Genomic DNA, 19,436 nt, shown 5'->3' with positions numbered 1-19,436 from the left:
ATTACAAAATGTCACTTATGAAGATCAAGCTAGTAAATAAAAGAAAAAAAAAATTCAAGTGCAGAGTTTTGACTTATAATGGCAAAATGTCAAAATGTGTAGGCGTTTCATTTTTCCAATCCATTTAACTGTATAAATAATTCATTAACATCCTATGGACCAAAAAGTTGCAAAAGAAGCATGCTCGTTGCTGCAAAATTGGAAGATAAATCTGAAAAATAGAGGGAGAAAATTAAAATTTCTTAAAATAACTCTGAAAAGTACATAGAGAACATATAAATTTTTTAACACATCATTCTGTTAATAAGGTAGATGCCTCTTTTTCTTGCGGGATTTTGAGGATCTCATAACCAGTGCACCTGAAATCCAAGCGCGATTTATCGTTGTAGAATCATCAGATGACCAGCAACATAAGCGGCCATCTTCACCACCAGTCCATCCAAAAATGTCTCGACTTTGGGCAAGTCCATGCTTCATGCTTGACATCGGCAATACACTCCTAACAACACCCGTATGCCCACCCCCAAGAATTGCTTCCGGTGATCCTATTGTTCCTGCTCTATAATTTACAGGAAAATAGCCTAATGCACCACCATTAGTTCCACCAATCACCCATAAACTTTCACCTTCTCCTGAGTGATGACAATCAATAAAATAATCAACCTGCCAAGACAATAACCGATTAGAACCAATATGTGAATTTGTGCCAAAAGATTTCTAATAGTACTTGCTTTTGGCATCTCAAGTCGCAACTTCAAACTATCATTCTAATTTCCAGTTACATTTAAAATTATTTTCTTAAATTCCATTCAGCATTATGGATGTGAAAAGTTTTCTCTTGAGATGGAAACCCGATATTCCTCGCCACAAGGAAGCAAATACATTCAGAGCAGCAACTGAAATTCTTGAATATTTCACGAGCACTTGTTTGCTGGTGATGTGAGCAAGAATTTATGATGCACCAATACTATCTCCGTAAAGGGTATGCAGTGTCATATACTTACCCAACACGTGCATTTGCTTGACACTTGTTGGACACATATCGAACACATCAAACTGCATCTAACAAAAAAGAAAAATGTCCAACCCACTTTTATCTGTGTCAGGACACACACCTGACACTTTACAGTTCTTTTCATAATAAATAAGTTTTTATTTATTAATAAAGTAGAAAATGTATTATTGAAATTTTGAAATGAATTTAATATAAGAGAATTGTATTAGAGTTATATTTATGTAGACTTCAAAATATATGAAAGGTGAAAACAAGATGTGCAATGTTGCAGGCGATTCTTTTTAACTATGCAATTATTGATCCCACCATTAATAAATCAAATTTTAAATATATTTTATTTGTTGATGATTATATTGAAATAACTCACAATAATAAAGAGAGAAATTCTCTTGATGACAAATAATAATTATGTTTGTTAATTTTACAATGAATTTGACTGAATTTTATTTTGATATTATTTTTAGATATTTTAATGGATATTATATATATTTTTTATTATGATGAAAACAACACTTGCATAACCATTTCTCTTCTTAGAATTCTGTTGATGGTCAAAGGGTAAAGCAAGTATAATGGGGCTTCATGACCTTATCTTGCATCATATAGATATCATTTCAATGCAACTTAGACCTTACAAATAACTTAGCAGAGGGAAAATTGCATGTAATGCGAAGAAAAAGAAGTTTATTTCTACCAACCTACACAAAGTAAAGGGGAAAACAAATAATTATTTTGCAAAAGGGAAAAAAAAAAATCTTACATGATCTAAGGACCAGCAGTCAGATGCTAAGGAGCGAGCTTCCTGCATGTTTGCTTCATTTTTCTCATCCTTCCAGTCCCAAATGCTGTAGTTTTTTTTTTTCAAAAGAAGGGCAAAAATTTATAACAGATGCAAAGAATAAAGAGAACCATGTTCTTTGATTGTGATATGCTCATATTTTGTAATGGACAACAACAACAGAATAAAACTCGTTTCCCATGAGCACCAGGAAGACACCAACTGATACCTTAAGCTTTCAATATGTGTTAAACACCAAAGCCTTCGATAGTTCTCACCAAAAAATCCCACTTTCCCAATTGAAGTTCCCACATTAATCACCTACAAGATTTTAGCAGTTCATTTTTATCAAATATCTCTGGGAACATTAAATAAGACAGCATAGTCCTCAACAGCAAGGGAAAATAATATAATATTACAAGATTGTTTTGCAAGATAACATGCAAAAGAGAAATAGCTTTAGAGAACTGAAATCACTAATTAGCTTGAGAGTTGAGAAAAGTTCATAAAGACATAATCTTCTCATAAAAGAAATCCATGTGAAAACAACTGGTGGAAAGGGCTAAAACTAAATGTGCGCATAACATGTGCTGGGAAAAAGAATGAGGGAATGAAGGGAAAAGATAGAGCACCAAGGGGGAAGAGAACCATGATAAGTAATTAAAAAAAAAAAAATGAGCACACAAATAAGATTACTATCCTAATAGCCAAAGCCACTTCATAAAATATGAGAATTCCAAGTATAGATCCTTTTGAAAAGCAAGACATTACATGATAGCATTACATATGATGATGTTATAATTAGTAGTACAATGCATCAATCTTCAAATGAAAAAGCACCATTAGGAGAAATGCTATAAGATTTCTCATTGAGTAGTATCATCTGTCTTATATTTGACATATATGCTTAACATGACAAGCATGATGTTTACTTCAAGGCATGCTCTATGGCAACTGATACTTGAATGGCTATTCAGTTACTTTGATTGCCCTGCTCATTTGAAAGTCAAGGGGCAACCAATTTATTTATCACTACAAATCACAATATTATTAAAAACAAGTAAGGAATAAAGTAAACAATTCTAAAAATTAGACACCTGCACTTACTGATTCCAGATGATCATCATCATTGATATCCCCATCAGTATTAAAAATACACATCAATCCGTCTACAGAAGCAGAAAGAAGCTTGTTTCGGTGGCCATGGACAAAGTGGACCTAATAATAGTCATGGAGTTAAAACCAAATAGAGTGTGAGCCCATATTTCACAGATGACAATACAAGTCCAGCACTAAACGTCAGGATCTAAATAGAACTACAAGCATTCCATAATACACAATTCTGACAAAACTTTATAGAAAAGTCAGTGCCAGACGAACAGCTCAACTGAGCAATTTGTACCAGAAAATGACAAGGCGCAACTGTGATAGATTTAGTTTAGCTATGTCCCAGAGTGTAGCCATGTCAACATCATGTCAGTGCCAGAAAGTGACCATATGGTTAGATCTACATATTACTATATCTATATGTGGAAGAGCTACCCAAACGAGAAGAGGTGGTTGGCTTCCCCTCTCTCTCTCTTAAGCACAATCATATTCTTTAACAGTCAATTTTCACTGTTTCTATTTGCTTGATTATTTTTCTTGGATACTACTCCATCAGATCACAAATTTTTGCATTATAAACATAATTTCAGAACCAAATTGTGCCAATAACTGTGTTAATTAAAATGTATGATCAACTAAACAAGATTTGCAATGAAATAAAAAAAACCTGAGTAACATCTTCCGTGTGCGAATCTTCCAGACATGCAACTTGTTTCTCATTCCTCCAATCCCAGAAAAGTATCTGAGTGAACAACGAACTCGCATCAACATACAGTCGTGTATCAAAGTTTCTAAAGACTATAGCAAACAGTTAATGGTCGTACATAACGCTCATCCCTTGAGAAGACAATACTGAAGCTAACAATGTCGTGTATCAAAGTTTCTATAGACTATAACAAACAGTTAATGGTAGCACATAGCGCTCATCCCTTGAGAAGACAATTACTGAAGCTAACCAAAGAAATGTCGCATTATGAACAACCAGCACAGACTATTAAAATTTTTTTAAAAACAATTAGAAGAAAAAGACATCGATTGAAAAGATAACCAGTTGAAAATCATAAAACCTGAGATTTAGACCCAGCAGCAAGAAGATTATCACTGGAGCCTCCAAATGAGAAGCTGAAGATCTCTTGAGAAGAACCGGCACTCATACACGACACCTAGAAATGGTTAATAATCAAACAGAAGATTCAATTGATGAGTTCACCTAACTTCATAAAATACAGTTCGTAACTGAGGAGGGGACAGAATAGGAGGAACTCACCTGGCGGAAAGTTCTGGTGTCCCAAGCTCTTATGGTGCCATCAGAAGAGCAAGAGTACAAGACGTGCGGGGTCGACGAATTAGAGAAAGCAATTTGATTGATGGTATCATAATGACCTTTGAACTCTCCTTGGTACTGACCTGTCATCGGAGAGTAGAGCTTCACCGCGTTGGTGGATAGCGAAACCGCCATTGAAGACCAATCATCCCTTTCATGTAATAAATTAAAAGCGCAAAAATTAAGCCTAGAAATAAGAAATTTAGAGAGGAAACAGAAGAGGAAGCACACTTGGGGACGATTTGGAAAACGTAGTGGTCACCGAAGTTAGTTTGGATAGAGTTTTTGAGTCCAAATCGCTTGATCGAATTTGAGTTTGAATGCTCCACTTCCATCACCGTCGCCTCCATTTCCGCTTGCTTGTTTGTTCGTCTGGTACGGCAAACCGGAGGGAGTGGCCGAAACGGTAGCGTAGTGCACTTCGGTTGAGGGTTTTAGGGCTTTATCCTCTGTGATCAACCTCACCATAACATCTTGCCTGTCATCAGATTTTTATATTAATTGTGTGGCCGGGAAAAAATGAAATATAAATGTTTTCATCTCAAAGGATCTATATTTTGGAATTGCCGTTAAAACTGTTTATGCTATTTATACCGAGAGATTACGTTGAATCGGGTGGAGGTCTGATCCAGCTAATCCCACCAATACCGTCAGGACTGGGGAGGTTGTGTCCACTGGAAGCAAATTTTCCTTGACTGAATTCGCACGTTCAGGACCAGGATATGCTGTGGCCAACATTTTTACTTTTCTATTTTTTTTCCCGCTTTCTCTTTTGCCTCTGTTTACCGATCATCCTCACAGAACAGGGTTATTTATAGTCGCCTGGTCGGGCTTTTTAGGTTGCACAGTCTGTCCATCTTCAAATAACCAATTAATCCCCAAAATGCCATCCAGGCCCAGCGGCTCTCACCCTGGTGGAAAATCATGCCTGAAGGGATGAGATTTTGGGGTTCACCTCCCAATAATAATAATAATAATAATAATAAAATACATGAAGTCGACGCTAACCTGCACTTTCCTAATCGTCTCAGTGCTGCCCTTTTATCCCCTTTAACCCCTAACATTTAAATTCAATTATATTTTAACCCCAAAATTTTAAATTTTAATTACACTTCCATCCTTCAATTAGCAGTAAGTATAAAAAAGGCATGCTACACAGCCCACCAAATTACCTTTACTTGACTACACTAACATGTAAGGGCAAAAGGAATCAACAATGCTATATTAGTTCAAATAATCATCCATGAAGCATGACTAAAAAAGTACACCATTCTAATAAGAGCATTTTCAACCGTCTATATGACAAACTAATGTCAGCCAGTATGGAAGACAGGGCAAATCTCAACTCCACTCAGCTAAGGAAAAAGGCACTCCTTTAATTTGTCATAAATACTTAAAAATTTAAACGAGCAACTATCATTTTAGTAAATTAACATCTCAACTAAATCATGTGCTTGGAGCAGCTTCCTTTTTCTCTTCTAGATTTTCTTGATCATCTGTCTTTGCAGCTCCTTCTGCCTTGTCAGGCTTTGACACTTCTTGGTCTGCAATAAGAATGCAAACGAATAATGTTATCAGTGCACATAGAAGGCAAAGCTGTAAATAGAAATGAACTAAATGATATAGTCCATTGAGTGAAGATAAGACGCTACCTATTGCTTTATCATCAAGAAGAAACTTCCCACTTTGAGGAAATTTACCAACAAAAAAGACAGTTATGACCACTATGCATTTGGATAGAGTGAAGGAAGGTTTTTTTTAAAGGAAGGCAATGGAATGTAAGGTATCAAAACCTTCCTAACCCACCAATTAATTAGGTGAGTTGAAAAACTGAGATTTTTTGGAGGTTTTAAAACCTCCAAACACCTTACCTCCTTTAAAAAACCTTCTTATCTTCAAAAACTCCCGCTCAAAGCTTCTAACCAAATCTAAATTAGAGGTCTTCCAATCATAAAATGCTATATACTAATCTCACATCAACTACAAAAGCCTGAAAGCATTCTTACCCTCGTCATCACTGTCATCAAATTCACCATCATCACCCACCCCTCCCAAACCTCCCATGCCTCCCATGTTACCGAAATTCTGCAAAATAAAGCAAGGAATTTGAAAAAAGATCACATATACCAAAGAGAATATTCAAAACAAAAATACTATGATCTAATCCTTACCGAAAAATCCATCCCTCCCATGTCAAAGTTGTTACCTAAACCACCTGACCAAACCAAGTGCAAATCCCAAATTATAAGCATTTTAATAAATTCAATACTATTAAAAAAATAAATAATAAATAAATAAAACACTTTTAGACTGGTGAGTACCATCATCTTCATCTTCATCCACCCATTTGTCCCAATCTACTTTGAGATAATGTGGTGGCTTGCCATCTCCACGAAATAGCTTCTTCCACCACCCTTTCTCAGCCTTCTCAAGGATGCAGAATATGCTCCTTACCCCAATATTAATTTTGCTTTCCTACATCAATGAGAAAAGGAAAAATATAAATATAGAGAAATAATAAATATATATTCTCAAAATCCAACTTTTAACAAGTCCAACCGAAAAGAGATGTATATTTCCCTAAACAATAAATCCAACAAAACCAAGACAACATATATAACATAGAGATTTGAAAACTATATCTCCACCCATCCTAGTATCCAAAAAAACTACCACAGAACATGCAAACCTAGATAGGGCTGAGCAGAATTCTGTTCAAAACGAAAACCGAACCGAACAGAGTCAATTCGGTTCAATTGGTTCGGTTTTAAAATTCAATCGATTCAGTTCGGTTTTAAAATTCAATCGATTCAGTTCGGTTTTACATTATAAAAATTTCGGTTATTTTGGTTCGGTTCGGTTTTGAAGAGAAAAAAATTGGTTAAACTGAACCGAATAATAATTTATATATTCAAATCGAACAAAATCAAATCGAATCGATTTTTGAATTGATTTATTTTTATAGAAAATTTATAAATTATATTTAATTTTATATATATTAATTGTTTAATTTCATTGATTAATGGTTATTAAGTTCAAACCAAATTCAAAATTAGACTAAATAACTTGAAAATCAAGTCTAAATTAAAAAATAATCAAAAATCAAAACCAATTAGTTTAAACCGAACCGAACTGAAATAGAACGATTCAATTCGATTCGATTTTTCACCCATTTCAGTTCGGTTTGGTTTCTGAAATTTAAAATTTAATTTTTATAATTTAATTCAGTTCCAAACTATAGGAGAATTAAACTCATGAGCCATACTATGAAGTTGTGGGAGAGAGTTGTAGAGCATCGATTACGTCATGATTCTTCTATCTCTCTCAATCAATTTGGTTTCATGCCCGGTCGTTCCACTATGGAAGCGATCTTTCTCATTAGAAGCTTGATGGAGAACTATAGAAATGTGAAGAAATATCTACACATGGTTTTTATTGATTTGGAGAAGGCTTATGATAGTGTTCCAAAAGAGGTCTTATGGAATGTGTTAGAACAAAAGAGGGTATCTATTAGGTACATACAAGTATTAAAAAATATGTATGAAGGAGCAACTACTATTGTGCGCACAGTGGGAGAAGACACGAGATTTTTCGATCTCAATTGGATTACACCAAGGATCAGCCATCAGCCCTTAACTTTTTACATTAGTTTTAGATGAACTGACGAAACATATACAAGAGAGTATTCCTTGGTGCATGATGTTTACGGATGATATTGTTCTGATAGATGAGACACGAGAAGAGTCAATAGAAAGCTAGAACTTTGGATAAGTACTCTAGAGTCAAAGAGTTTTAAGTTAAGTAGAACGAAGACAGAATACATGCATTGCAAGTTCAGTGAAGGTCAAACTGGTGATAGGGAAGAAGTTAGTTTGAATAGAATGATACTGTCTCAAAGTAATCACTTTAAATATCTAGGCTCAGTCCTTCAAGTAGATGGTTGATATGAGGAGGATATTAGTCATAGGATTAAAGCCGGATGGTTGAAGTGGAGACGTGCCACGGGAGTTTTATGTGATCGTAAGATTCCCAATAAATTGAAAGAAAAATTTTACCGTAAAACCATACAACCGGCTATGTTATATGGTAGTGAGTGTTGGGTACTGAAAGAGTCGTATGCATCTAAGATAAGAGTAAGATAAGAGTTACAGAGATGAGAATGTTAAGGTGGATGAGTGGCCATACTAGACTAGATAAAGTCTGTAATTAGAGTATTAGAAAAAAGGTAAGAGTGGTGCCAATTGAAGATAAGTTGAGAAAAGTGATATTGAGGTGGTTTGGTCATGTGAAGCATAGATACACGGAGGCTCCAATTAGACAAGTAGAGCACACTAGTTTAGAGGATAGAAAGAAAAAAAGGGATAGACTTAAATTGAATTAGAGGAGAGTAGTACAACATGACCTACACATTTCTGAGGATTTAACCCAAAATCGTTCAGAGTTGAGAAAACAAATCCATATAGCTGACCCCAAATTTTTGGGATAAAGACTTAATTGAGTTGATTATAATTTAATTTCGTTCGGCTCGAACTGAATGCTCAACTCTAAACCCTGAGGAATGCACACATCTAAACATTGCATTCAGAAAAACGTAAATCTAATCAATCCATAACTATGATAACAATAGCTTTTAGTCATTCTATTCCAAATGCCAAACAGGAAGCGCAAGACAAAATGACAAGTAAAGCGAACAGTAGTCAATTCCAAATAAAACAAGAAGGGTCTTAGATTGTCAGCAATTCACATAATATTATCTTACCTCCACATTAACCTTATCATGTAGTTCCAACTTCAGTTCATAAAGATGATCTTCTGCTCCAGCACTAGCAGAGAATGTAAACACACCCTCTGGCTCAAGATTGACCTTTGCATTTTTAGCATCTGGCAATAGAACTGTAATAAAAACTTTGTCCACCCTCTGGGCCCACTTCACCTCAGGATGACGACTGAAAAAGACAAAAGCTTTGTCAAGCCGACGCAAAATCAGGAGTATCTTTGAGAAAAAAAAAAAATCAGAAGGAATATTATCAAAACCGAGAATCAAATTCGCAAGTACAAATATCAAATAAGCACAATTCTTCTGTTCACCCCAAAATAAACCTTCATTACTTCCATTATCTCTATCCCAACATTAAAGACATCACTTTTTTTAAGGCATAATGAAACAACATCAAGCCACGTGTAAAGATCTGAACTAAAACAGGTTAATCTCTTCCATGAAACAGGAAATAGAATAGGGAAATAGCATAGTACAAAAGCACATCGTTTCCAAAAGTAATTCTCACGGACTTACTATAACACATCCAATGAAGAGAAAAAGACCCAGAAAAAAAATCAGCACTTTGCCAGAATCCACAAGCATACATGCATATAGTTTCTTTTCTCTCTTACATGAAAATAAGACAGACAAAATCATAAGCCCTGATGAAACCGACTAAAACGTTAAGAATTATGCCTCTAAACCTCGACAGTACACATCAAAGGAGGGGGAAAGGAATAAAAAGCGCTCTAAACAAGAACAAAAACAGAAATGGAGTCACAAACGAAACAAAAAATCAAAGCACAACCACAAACACAATTGCAGAAGGCAAACAGAAGCAAAAATTAGAAGAAACAGATCTAAATCGAAAAACAAATGAAGTAGAACTTGAAGAAGAACTAAAAGGAAAAAAATGCCCCAAGCGCAAATCAATCGAATCAAAGGGTCAGCTCTGAGAATCGAAGCAAATCTAAGAGAAGAAAAAAACATCTTACCTCATTTTCAGTCTCGAAAGGGAAAGTAAAATGTTTAAAACCCTAGAAAGAAGAGGACACTGCAAGCAGAGTACAACTTGGGGGGAGTGGATTTATATGCTGAGAGAGAAATAAAGCGTGAGCGTCATTTCCTTCTAGTACTTTCCACTGTGTATGTATATGCATACAGTTTTTTAATTTCGTGAATACAAATTTTCAGACCGGGCCCGGCTCATGATTGAATAATCAAAATTAAAGGGCCGGTGTAGGTTTATGAGAAAAGATGGGCTCTGACATTGGGCTATGAATTGGATGATTTTGTGGGAAATAGTTGAGTGCATATGGTATAGAAAGGCCCATAAGTGCCGATATCAAATCAGGTCCAGCTAAAGCTTCATTTTTTTTTTGTTTGTCGTGGTCCAGCTAAAACTTTGTTTTGTTAGTAATTGGGCTTGCCATTCACTTGTGAGTTGGCCCACAATGGCCGATCAGGTTCTTGGCGTCCATAGGCAGCAATCAAAACGCCTTTTAGTGGAAAAAGGTTGGCAATTTTGGATGTAAGTTTTTTAAGTTGCTTTATCTTATAATGGCTTATTATTAGATTAGAAGGAATACATATGCTTTTTGAAAAAATATTGGAATGCCCTTGAAATTCATGGAAACCAACATTCATTAATTATCAAGCAATGACTGGTGGCAGGTAGCCCATCATCATGGCATCCCGTGACCTCTCTTTTTTAAGCACGTTGATTTCCCTTCCATTCAATTCTAATTTGATGGTAGATAACTGTTTGCATCAAGCTGAATTGGGTGTTTGGTTCACCCTTTTAGTCCAGTAGGTATGATAACTTACAAACAATTGATATAATATCTATTAACTGAAATTTATATTAATTCTATTTTTATAATTATTTGTACTAGTTGATAATTGTATTTATTATAACATTTTGTCTTTAAAATAATTTTTACACTAATAAATTATTTAAAATTATAATAAATAATAAATAAACTTAAAATATAATAAATATAATAATTATAATGTTTATTTTTATATATATATTTACAATAATTATATTTTTAATATGTTGTATAATAAATTAATAATTGAATATCTATTTCAATAGTAAAATAAACAATATGATTTATACGCTTATTAGTCATTTTATATATAACAGTTACAACTAGATATAATTTTTACCAAATGCTTAAAGCCCTGTTTAGCAAATTAAGTTTTATAGTAATTATTAACTGTTTTAATAATTATTGGCTGTTTTACTAATTATTAACTGTTAGATATTAACCTTTAGTAATTAACTATTTATATAGTAATTTAAAGTAGTGATCGATAAAAATAACTATTAAATTAACTGTTAAATATAAAAATAATAATATTATCTTATTAATTCTAATTAAAATACTCTCTTAATATCTAAAAATTATGAGAGATAATTTTTTATAAATTATTATTTTAATTTCTAAATACTAATTTAAATATTATATTATATAATATTATAAATAAAAGAGATAAATTTTGACTATAATCAATTATTTACTATCAATCATATTTAATATTTAAATCAAATAAATTTAATAATTTATTCAAAATTAAAAATTTGTTTGAGCAGTAATTATGTGTGTTGTTCAAATGATAATTTAGGAATTGATTTTCATGCTTAATACTTAAAAATAATCTCCAAAATGCATAAGAGTGTGTATTTAAATTTTTAGAAAAATAAATAAATTAATTAAAATGCGCATAATTTGAGAATATTTATGTTTGACAAATGACAATTGAGTTGAGATTGACGACTCCTTTCTATAGTTGTAATGTTTTTTTTTTTTCTTTTTTATATTATAAAATAAATATTTAATTATTAAACTACTTTTCATTAATGGCTGTCATGATCCGTCGTCTGATGTTTGTCGTGTACGAATTGAAAAAGATGGTCTATCGTCTCCTTGCATTGCGATTGGTGGTTTCCGAGTTCCAGTACATAAGCCAAGGGACACGTTACAGTTAAATAACGTGAAGGGTAGCTGCAGCTTGTGGTGTATATGCCAGCAGGAATTGATAATGACCGCTTCTGTCCACCGCCTTCATTTATTACCAAGCTGCCAAGTGCTTTTAATTTGCCACCGAAAATCTGTTTTATGATAAAACAGTACCGCTGCTTTAAAAAATTCTGCCAATAAAATAGTACTGCTCAAGCTTGAGTGTTTTCCCTTCTTATTATAAATAAATAAATAAATAAGAGTAATTTATTCATATAAATAAACAACAATTAACGTTGTCCACGTATGACTTGTCGTTTGGCCGAAACCAAAGACATAACTCCTACGCTAGCTTGCGGGTTCAACATAAGAAAAATAAATTTTTTGTTTAGTTGGACGCTGAAGGAAAATAGGAAAATGGTGAAAAATAAATATAATAATTTTAGCATTACCTGTTTTTTTTTAATAATAAATTTTAATATTAATTAAATTATTATTTAATTATTTTATTTAATGAAAATTAATTAATTAATTATATTTTTAATAATACATAAGTTAATCAATATAATTTCATTTCATTTATTTTTAATTCCTTAAATTATTTTTAAATATCTAAATTATCATATTATTTATTTATTTATTTTTTTCCTCCCTTATTTTTCTGTCTTGGTATTTTTTCTCCTTTACACTTATATTCCTTTTTTTTTTATTCTCTTTATATTTTTTATTTTTTGAGAAAAAAATTATAAAAATTGTATGAATAAAAATGTTGATTAATTTTTCTAAATTTTCATGTAATCAAGTAATAATTTAAGAGAATTGCTTTTTAATAAAGAAAATATAAAAATAATATCAAAAAATAAATGAAAAAATATGAAATTTTTTTAATTCAGATTTAATTTATACACAATAAAATTTTTATTTTGATTTAAAAATATATTTTTTAAATTACATAGATTAATTAATTACTTTTATTAAAATAAAGAGATAAAATAATAATTTCATTGACATTAAAATTGATTGATTAATGGAAAATTGACAAATAAATTAAACAATGAAACTAAAATAAAATGTAAAAATTAAATAATATATTTTTATAAATATAAAATTAAATAATTAATTTTATTAAAATAAAAATATTAAATAGTAATTTTCCGTTCTTTTATATAACAAATTTGTTTTTTTATTTAATTGCGTCGTGATATCGTCAAATTTCTGCACATGCAACCCCTAGGTTTAAACGCTCAATTTCACACATTAATATTCTTTTAATAACTTTTATAATTATTTTTTATAATTTAAATATTTAAAATAAATATTTTATAATACTTTTAATAAAATCAAATTGTAATAAATAAAAAATAATATCAGATGGACTGATTATATTGAATGATTATTTATTTTTTATTTAATTTTTTATAAATAAATTGAAATAATAAATATTCAAACTTAACACTTACTAAGTAAGTAATATACTTTTAGCCATTGTATATGTCACGATCCAACCTATGAGCCGGACCGGCATTAGGACCTGGGTCAGTCTAAAGCTCCCGAGACTCATAGTAAACCTAACTATTCCTTAACCCAACTCTAAGGCCCATTTGGGTCAAATTTCAAGAATTCAAGAGTTTTAACTCACTCAAACACAATATATAATCAACTGGGAAACTCAGCTCACCCTCCTCATACTCATAACAACATAAAATAAATGGGAGCTCAGCTCCCTCATCCAGTCTAACAAACATGCATATAATAAATTTACAGGTCCAACATGGTAATTATATTACAAACCCGAATTAAATGAATATTTCTAACACATGCGAAAATTCTAGAAGGTAACAGAATTATACAAACATTAATAAACGACCTGCGAGGGAGAAAAACAGGTTAACCTCAACAATATCCTCCTATGGTCTGGAAAAATATAAACAGGAGTGAGCATTCGACTCAGAGAGTAAAATATCAATTTCAACCATAATCTCTATAACTATCTAAAGCTATTGCACCCTATAGAGTGAAATGCAATATCAACAATATTTTCACATCATAACAGCAAAAAGGTAATTTGGAGCACTCACACACCCGATAATGTTAAACAATACATATATGGGAGCTCATCCCTATACAGCTCTCTTAATCCAATATGTGTCAGCGAAGAACTCAGCTCGGACTTCCACTTAATAATCAAATCGGGGTCCTAGCGAAGAACTCAAGCCGTGTCTACCCATCTTATCCATAGCCAAAACCACATCACACGCACGCCAATGCACGCACGCTGCTCCAAATTACCACAACAACATCCATGGCACTTTAACAGTTGTGAATGCAATATAAAAAGTGTCTAGAGTTTAACTACATAAATATATACATATAAGTGTTGCATGGGCATGCTTGAACATATAATAATAGTGAAATTACAATTAAAATTAATATTTTACTCACATACTTGATAGCAGTCACTGTGGCGGCTGGGCAGAGGAAGAAGGTTGTCCCGGCTCACCTGACATTTTATTATAATTATTTAATACGATTGACTCAATACAAACCAAGAAAAGACCAAATACGTCATAAGTCGTGTCGAAAATCTAGCATAGTCTCCCCTATACCTATGACCTACTCAACCTATAAATAGGTTTAAAACACACTTCTATATCCACCAACCATACACCCACAACTCAATCATATCACACAGCCCCTCCTGGGCCCATCCAAACAGTCATCAATCATAATATATAAAATTACAGTTTAGTCCTTATAATAGGCCATTTTTGCAAAAACTACCCAAATAAACTCTAAAAATTCTAAAACTTTGCCCCGTGGTCCTTAGCAATATTACTAGGCTAATGCAAAAAGAATCATAATTTTCTGAGCTACCATGAATATTTTATGGATTTTTAATCCCATTTAAGCACTAGAAAATTACGAAAAAAGTAAGGTTCGGGTTTACCTATGCTGATTCCGACTTCGGGGACACGCTCGGGACGTCTGACAATAATGGGGTAGCCAAAATCCCGATCCAATTCCAAGACTTTTTCGATAGCCGGTCTGTCTAGTCGGAAATTTACAGACCCGGACAACTATTAAATTTCCGCGAATTGAAGGTACCTACACGAAGCCCACAACACGGGGGTTGGTACAAAATTTTTACGAAATTTTCTAAGCTCATTTAATGCTCAGAAAAATACTATGAAGTTCCGTGGGACCCATCGAAAAACGTTGTCGGAAAATTTCGAAATTTATATTGCCGCGAAGCTCTCAACGAGTGGAGCGCTCTTGTACTCTCAGTTTTCTCGTGGGGTTCACGGTTTGCGAGAAATCTAGCCCAAAAGTCAAAATTGGCTAAAACTTCCCGGATAAAAATTGGACAAACCCCTCAACGAATTTTAGTGTTCTTGGTGTCTATGGAAAGTTCTTGAGGTGTAGATGGTGTTTGACACAAGACCTGGCCCAAATGGTGGCCGGATCGGCAGGGAAGACGAAACGGCGCGCTGCACATCGCGTCGCTTTGCGCAACTTTTTTTCTCTCCGCGCGGCCGGCATTGGGGAAGGCTAGGAGGCGGCGAGGTGGGGAGGGCGGTGAGGGTGAGGGAGGAGAGAGAAAACGGGAGAAAGAGGAAGGGAGGTCGGACGCTGCGGAGAAAGAAAAGGAAGAAGAGGATTTAAGATACAAAATTTTAATTTTTTACTCTGCCTTGGGAAAGAAAACGAGGCACAACAATTCTTAAAAAAATTCTAAAAAACTCAGAAAAATTCGTAGAGATTTTGATTAGTTTACAATAGATAAAGACACAAAATATATATATATATATATATATATATATATATATATTAGATTTACTTATTAAATATGTGAATTTTATATATTTATATTTTAAATATATGATGATAATATGGATTTATACTAATTTTGTTTAACTTTACATTTTTTTAACTAATATATTTCTCGCAAAGTATTTAGATTTTCTATTATATTATTGTATATTATGCATATACAATTTTATTTAATTACAAATGAAAAAGTTTTTTTTTTTAAATATATACAAAGGAAAGCTACTAATTGGTGGAGCTTCAATTCAGGTAGCTTTCGAAGGGCAAAGCAATAATTGTGTGAAATTTTAATATGCCTTAGAGATTTCTAGAATCTTACATATCCAATTTGATAGCCAACCGAAGGAAAAATGGAAAAGAAATTTGTAAATGTTAAGTTGTCTAATATTTGGCCCAATTCCAAATCAAATACCTACATACCAATGAAAGATGCAGCTCCAAAAGCTAAAAACACAGTGTGGGGGCAACATTTGTGCAAAAAGAAAGTGACATTTCGAATAACATCGCAAAATATTAGGCAGATGGAGTCGCCGTATATCGCACCCACATGCACGGACTCAATTGTTATACCCAAATCCCCCAAACCCATCACCATCACACTTCTAATTTGATAATTCAGTTTGCGATGCTCTTTTCTTTCTCAATGATAATCATCATGTGGTTGTATTGTGAATCCACTCATCATAAAAAGATTTTAAAATTAAAATTTCATTTGATAATGCTTATTAATTTTTATAAGTTGAAAATCATGTGTTTGTAGTTACGTGCATTATTTCAAACACGAATGTCCACAGATTCATCATCCGTTTGAAATTTTTGCCAAAAAAAAAAGACAGAGTAGTGTTCCTTTTGAATTTTATAATTTTAATTTGTTTGCTTTCACTTTTCATTATGTATAAAAATATAAAAAGAGAATTTGGATTTATAGTTGCCGGGTCAAGTTTTTGCTGCAGCCAATGGCGTGACGTCATCTGTGACGACAATACATACACTTGTAATTTTATTTATTTAATAAATTTTTTTCATTTAAATTTAATTTATTATAAATTACTAATAATTGCCTTTATAATGTATTATAATAATTTAAAAAATATATAATAAAATTTATTTATTAAATATATAAATTTTATATAATTATATTTTAAATTTATAATAAATCGATTTAAATAAAAAATTTCCTATTCAATAAATGGTGTTAGGGAATTAAAATTTTCTGATTATTGTCTAACCAGCTGTAGGCAATGATAGCTACCAACTAAGACTTAAAATTACTTGAAAATATTAGACCGAATAATAATCACGTGATTTTTAAATTGCGCGGAATGGAATTTCTTCAATTCCATCGTTGCGTTTGCGTGGAAGTAGGTTTTTCCCCTTTCTTTTCTATGGCTAATTGATAAAATATTCATAAAAATTAATATGTTTAAATTTAAATTTTATAAAAATTTATTTAAATTATTTGTTTTTATTACTTAAATAATATTTAAATTTTTTAATTTTATATATTTTAATTAATAATTTATATAAAATATAATTTTATTGATGATTTATATTTCAAAATTTAATAATTTTGTAAAATATTTAAAATATTTAAATTTTACCTATTTAAAATATAATATATAAAAATGAATCATTTTTATTATAAAAAATTACATTTTATATTCAATTAATTATATTTTAATTTTTTTTATAGAGAGCAATTAAGCTCTTCTAAGTAACAAGAGGTGTGATTAATCTCGCTAAGAGTTTTAGCACATAGGCTATTAGAAATAATGAATTAATTACAAATCCTCATTTTTGTAGCATTAAAAATGAATTATTAGTCATTAAACTGACTGTTTATTTCAAGATTTGTATATTTATTATTTCAATTGTGTATATTTTATTTAATTTTTTTATGAATTTTGAAAAAAAAAATTAATATAAATTTTTTTTAGTCTGAATAAAAATTATTTTAATATTTTTTTAAAAATATAATAACAAAAGTAATAATAATTATAAGTCTCTTAAGTGCAATAATAATATAATGTACCCATTAATTATGAGGAGATTGATTAATTTTGCAGAGATTGGTGTCAATCTCTTCATAATTAATGGTGAAATAAAACTGTTAAACGCAAAAATTGCATCATATGCTTTCGTCATCTTTTAATATAATTGCGCTCTTTTACCAAATCCTGTTGGATGTCAAATCATACCATAAAAAGCGCTTCTAGATTATTATTATTATTATTATAAAAAAATTCTGAAAATGAGAATAAATAAATACAACTTATTTCTTATCTATAGGAATTTTAAAATAATTTTTTTTTATCGAAAATTAGGAAAATGGGCCGATAGTGATAATGTTCCGGTGTCATCGCCCCCATTCAACATCGGGGGAATCAATAATTTAAGGCGGCTAGAAATTCGTTTTCTCAATCCATGCTATGACGCATGCCACACAGTGACAAGGCCGGTTTTCTTTTTCTCCACTTAATTACAAACTACGGCTCCGTTTGTGCTGAGGTTAACAAGGATCTTCTCACACGGCTCACAAAATTATTTGATATTTTAATTTTTTTAAATAAAGTTATATTATTTAAAAATATAAAAATAATATTCATAAAAATAATTACATATGAAAAATTAACTCCATATAGTGAAAAAAATTAAAAAAATAAATTTGTTAATAATATTTCTATATTTATTAAAAATATAAAAAAAGGTTGGAAATACCATTGATTGAGTGCAATAATCATAAATAAAATTTAAAATTAGAACGTTAATACATGGAGTAAACAATTATTAATAAAATTAAATTTTATTATTTTTTATTAATACATTTAAAGTATTACTTTAATAGTAATTCCTACAATCATAATATATACTCGGTTAGTCTATAGGTTTTCACCAACCCCGCCTACGCGCGCTCCCACTTAACCGTCCGGCCGCTTCCCCGAATTAAGGCAAATTGTACAATCAGTCAACTAAAATATAGGAATAATAAAATTTTAAATATTTAATAAATTGATATTTTAATTTTAATGGTTAAGATTTTATCTAGATTTTTGGAATTAGAACTAAGCAAATATGTTTGCAGTGAGATTGACAAACAAAACTGATGAAAAGTTAAAAGGCTGTTTAGAATGGTTGAAGTTATTATCGAGGAAATTATTTTTTAAAATATATTAATTAATAAATATTAAAAAAAATTAAAATTAAAATTAATAAATTTTAATTATTAAAATAATAAAATAATTTTTTTAAATTATTTTTTTTAATAATATTTACAATGATATATCTATTTAAAAAAGCAATTTTAATTCTCTGAATATAATGTCGGCACGAATTCAGTAGATGAAGAATTGTCGCAGGTGCACAGTGAAGAGTGAGTGCCACGCGACACCTTGGGGAGTTGGTAAACGATCCGCGATTACTGATTAATAAGAAGCCAAATGTGTCAGTGCAGAAATTGAAGAAAATGGTGCAAATCTAAAATAAGACAGGTCAAATTTTTCTTTCTTTTTTTTCTCCCTTCTCTCTCTATATCTCTGTCTCTCTCTCTATCTCTCTCTCTCCTGTCTATCAATATTTCTATTACAGCATCTGCATGCGTTTCTGAGGCGACTACCATTTTCCTTCTCACCATATATTCACAGGCGACACGGAGGCTTTAT

The 19,436-nt window shown here is 31.6% G+C and overlaps 2 protein-coding genes across 4 annotated transcripts; both read right to left on the bottom strand.

The window, feature by feature from the left end:
• Positions 1-219: 219 nt before the first annotated feature.
• Positions 220-5,272, bottom strand: LOC110632943 (WD repeat-containing protein GTS1). Of its 3 annotated transcripts, none has more exons than XM_021781324.2 (9): positions 4,819-5,272; positions 4,456-4,702; positions 4,168-4,375; positions 3,968-4,063; positions 3,568-3,642; positions 2,901-3,011; positions 2,023-2,114; positions 1,776-1,860; positions 220-663 (listed from the first exon to the last, which is right to left on the bottom strand). In XM_021781324.2, the coding sequence occupies exons 2-9, from the start codon at positions 4,572-4,574 to the stop codon at positions 301-303; spliced, it is 1,149 nt and encodes a 382-aa protein (XP_021637016.2). In that variant the 5' UTR covers positions 4,575-4,702; positions 4,819-5,272; the 3' UTR covers positions 220-300. The 3 variants fall into 3 exon arrangements, with proteins under 3 accessions (XP_021637016.2, XP_021637017.2, XP_021637018.2); XM_021781325.2 differs by having other exon boundaries at positions 4,830-5,272; XM_021781326.2 differs by lacking the exon at positions 4,819-5,272 and having other exon boundaries at positions 4,487-4,764.
• Positions 5,273-5,419: 147 nt separating this feature from the next.
• LOC131168736 (uncharacterized protein OsI_027940-like) lies at positions 5,420-10,141 on the bottom strand. The gene is made up of 6 exons (XM_021781327.2): positions 9,979-10,141; positions 8,984-9,170; positions 6,546-6,699; positions 6,396-6,439; positions 6,231-6,309; positions 5,420-5,768 (listed from the first exon to the last, which is right to left on the bottom strand). Exons 1-6 carry the CDS (start codon positions 9,981-9,983, stop codon positions 5,671-5,673), a joined length of 567 nt encoding a protein of 188 aa, XP_021637019.1. The 5' UTR covers positions 9,984-10,141; the 3' UTR covers positions 5,420-5,670.
• Between the last annotated feature and the right edge of the window lie 9,295 nt (positions 10,142-19,436).

This window comes from Hevea brasiliensis, chromosome 9 (assembly GCF_030052815.1).
Source record: "Hevea brasiliensis isolate MT/VB/25A 57/8 chromosome 9, ASM3005281v1, whole genome shotgun sequence".
NCBI lineage: Eukaryota > Viridiplantae > Streptophyta > Magnoliopsida > Malpighiales > Euphorbiaceae > Hevea > Hevea brasiliensis.
This window is presented reverse-complemented; position numbering and strand designations above follow the sequence as displayed.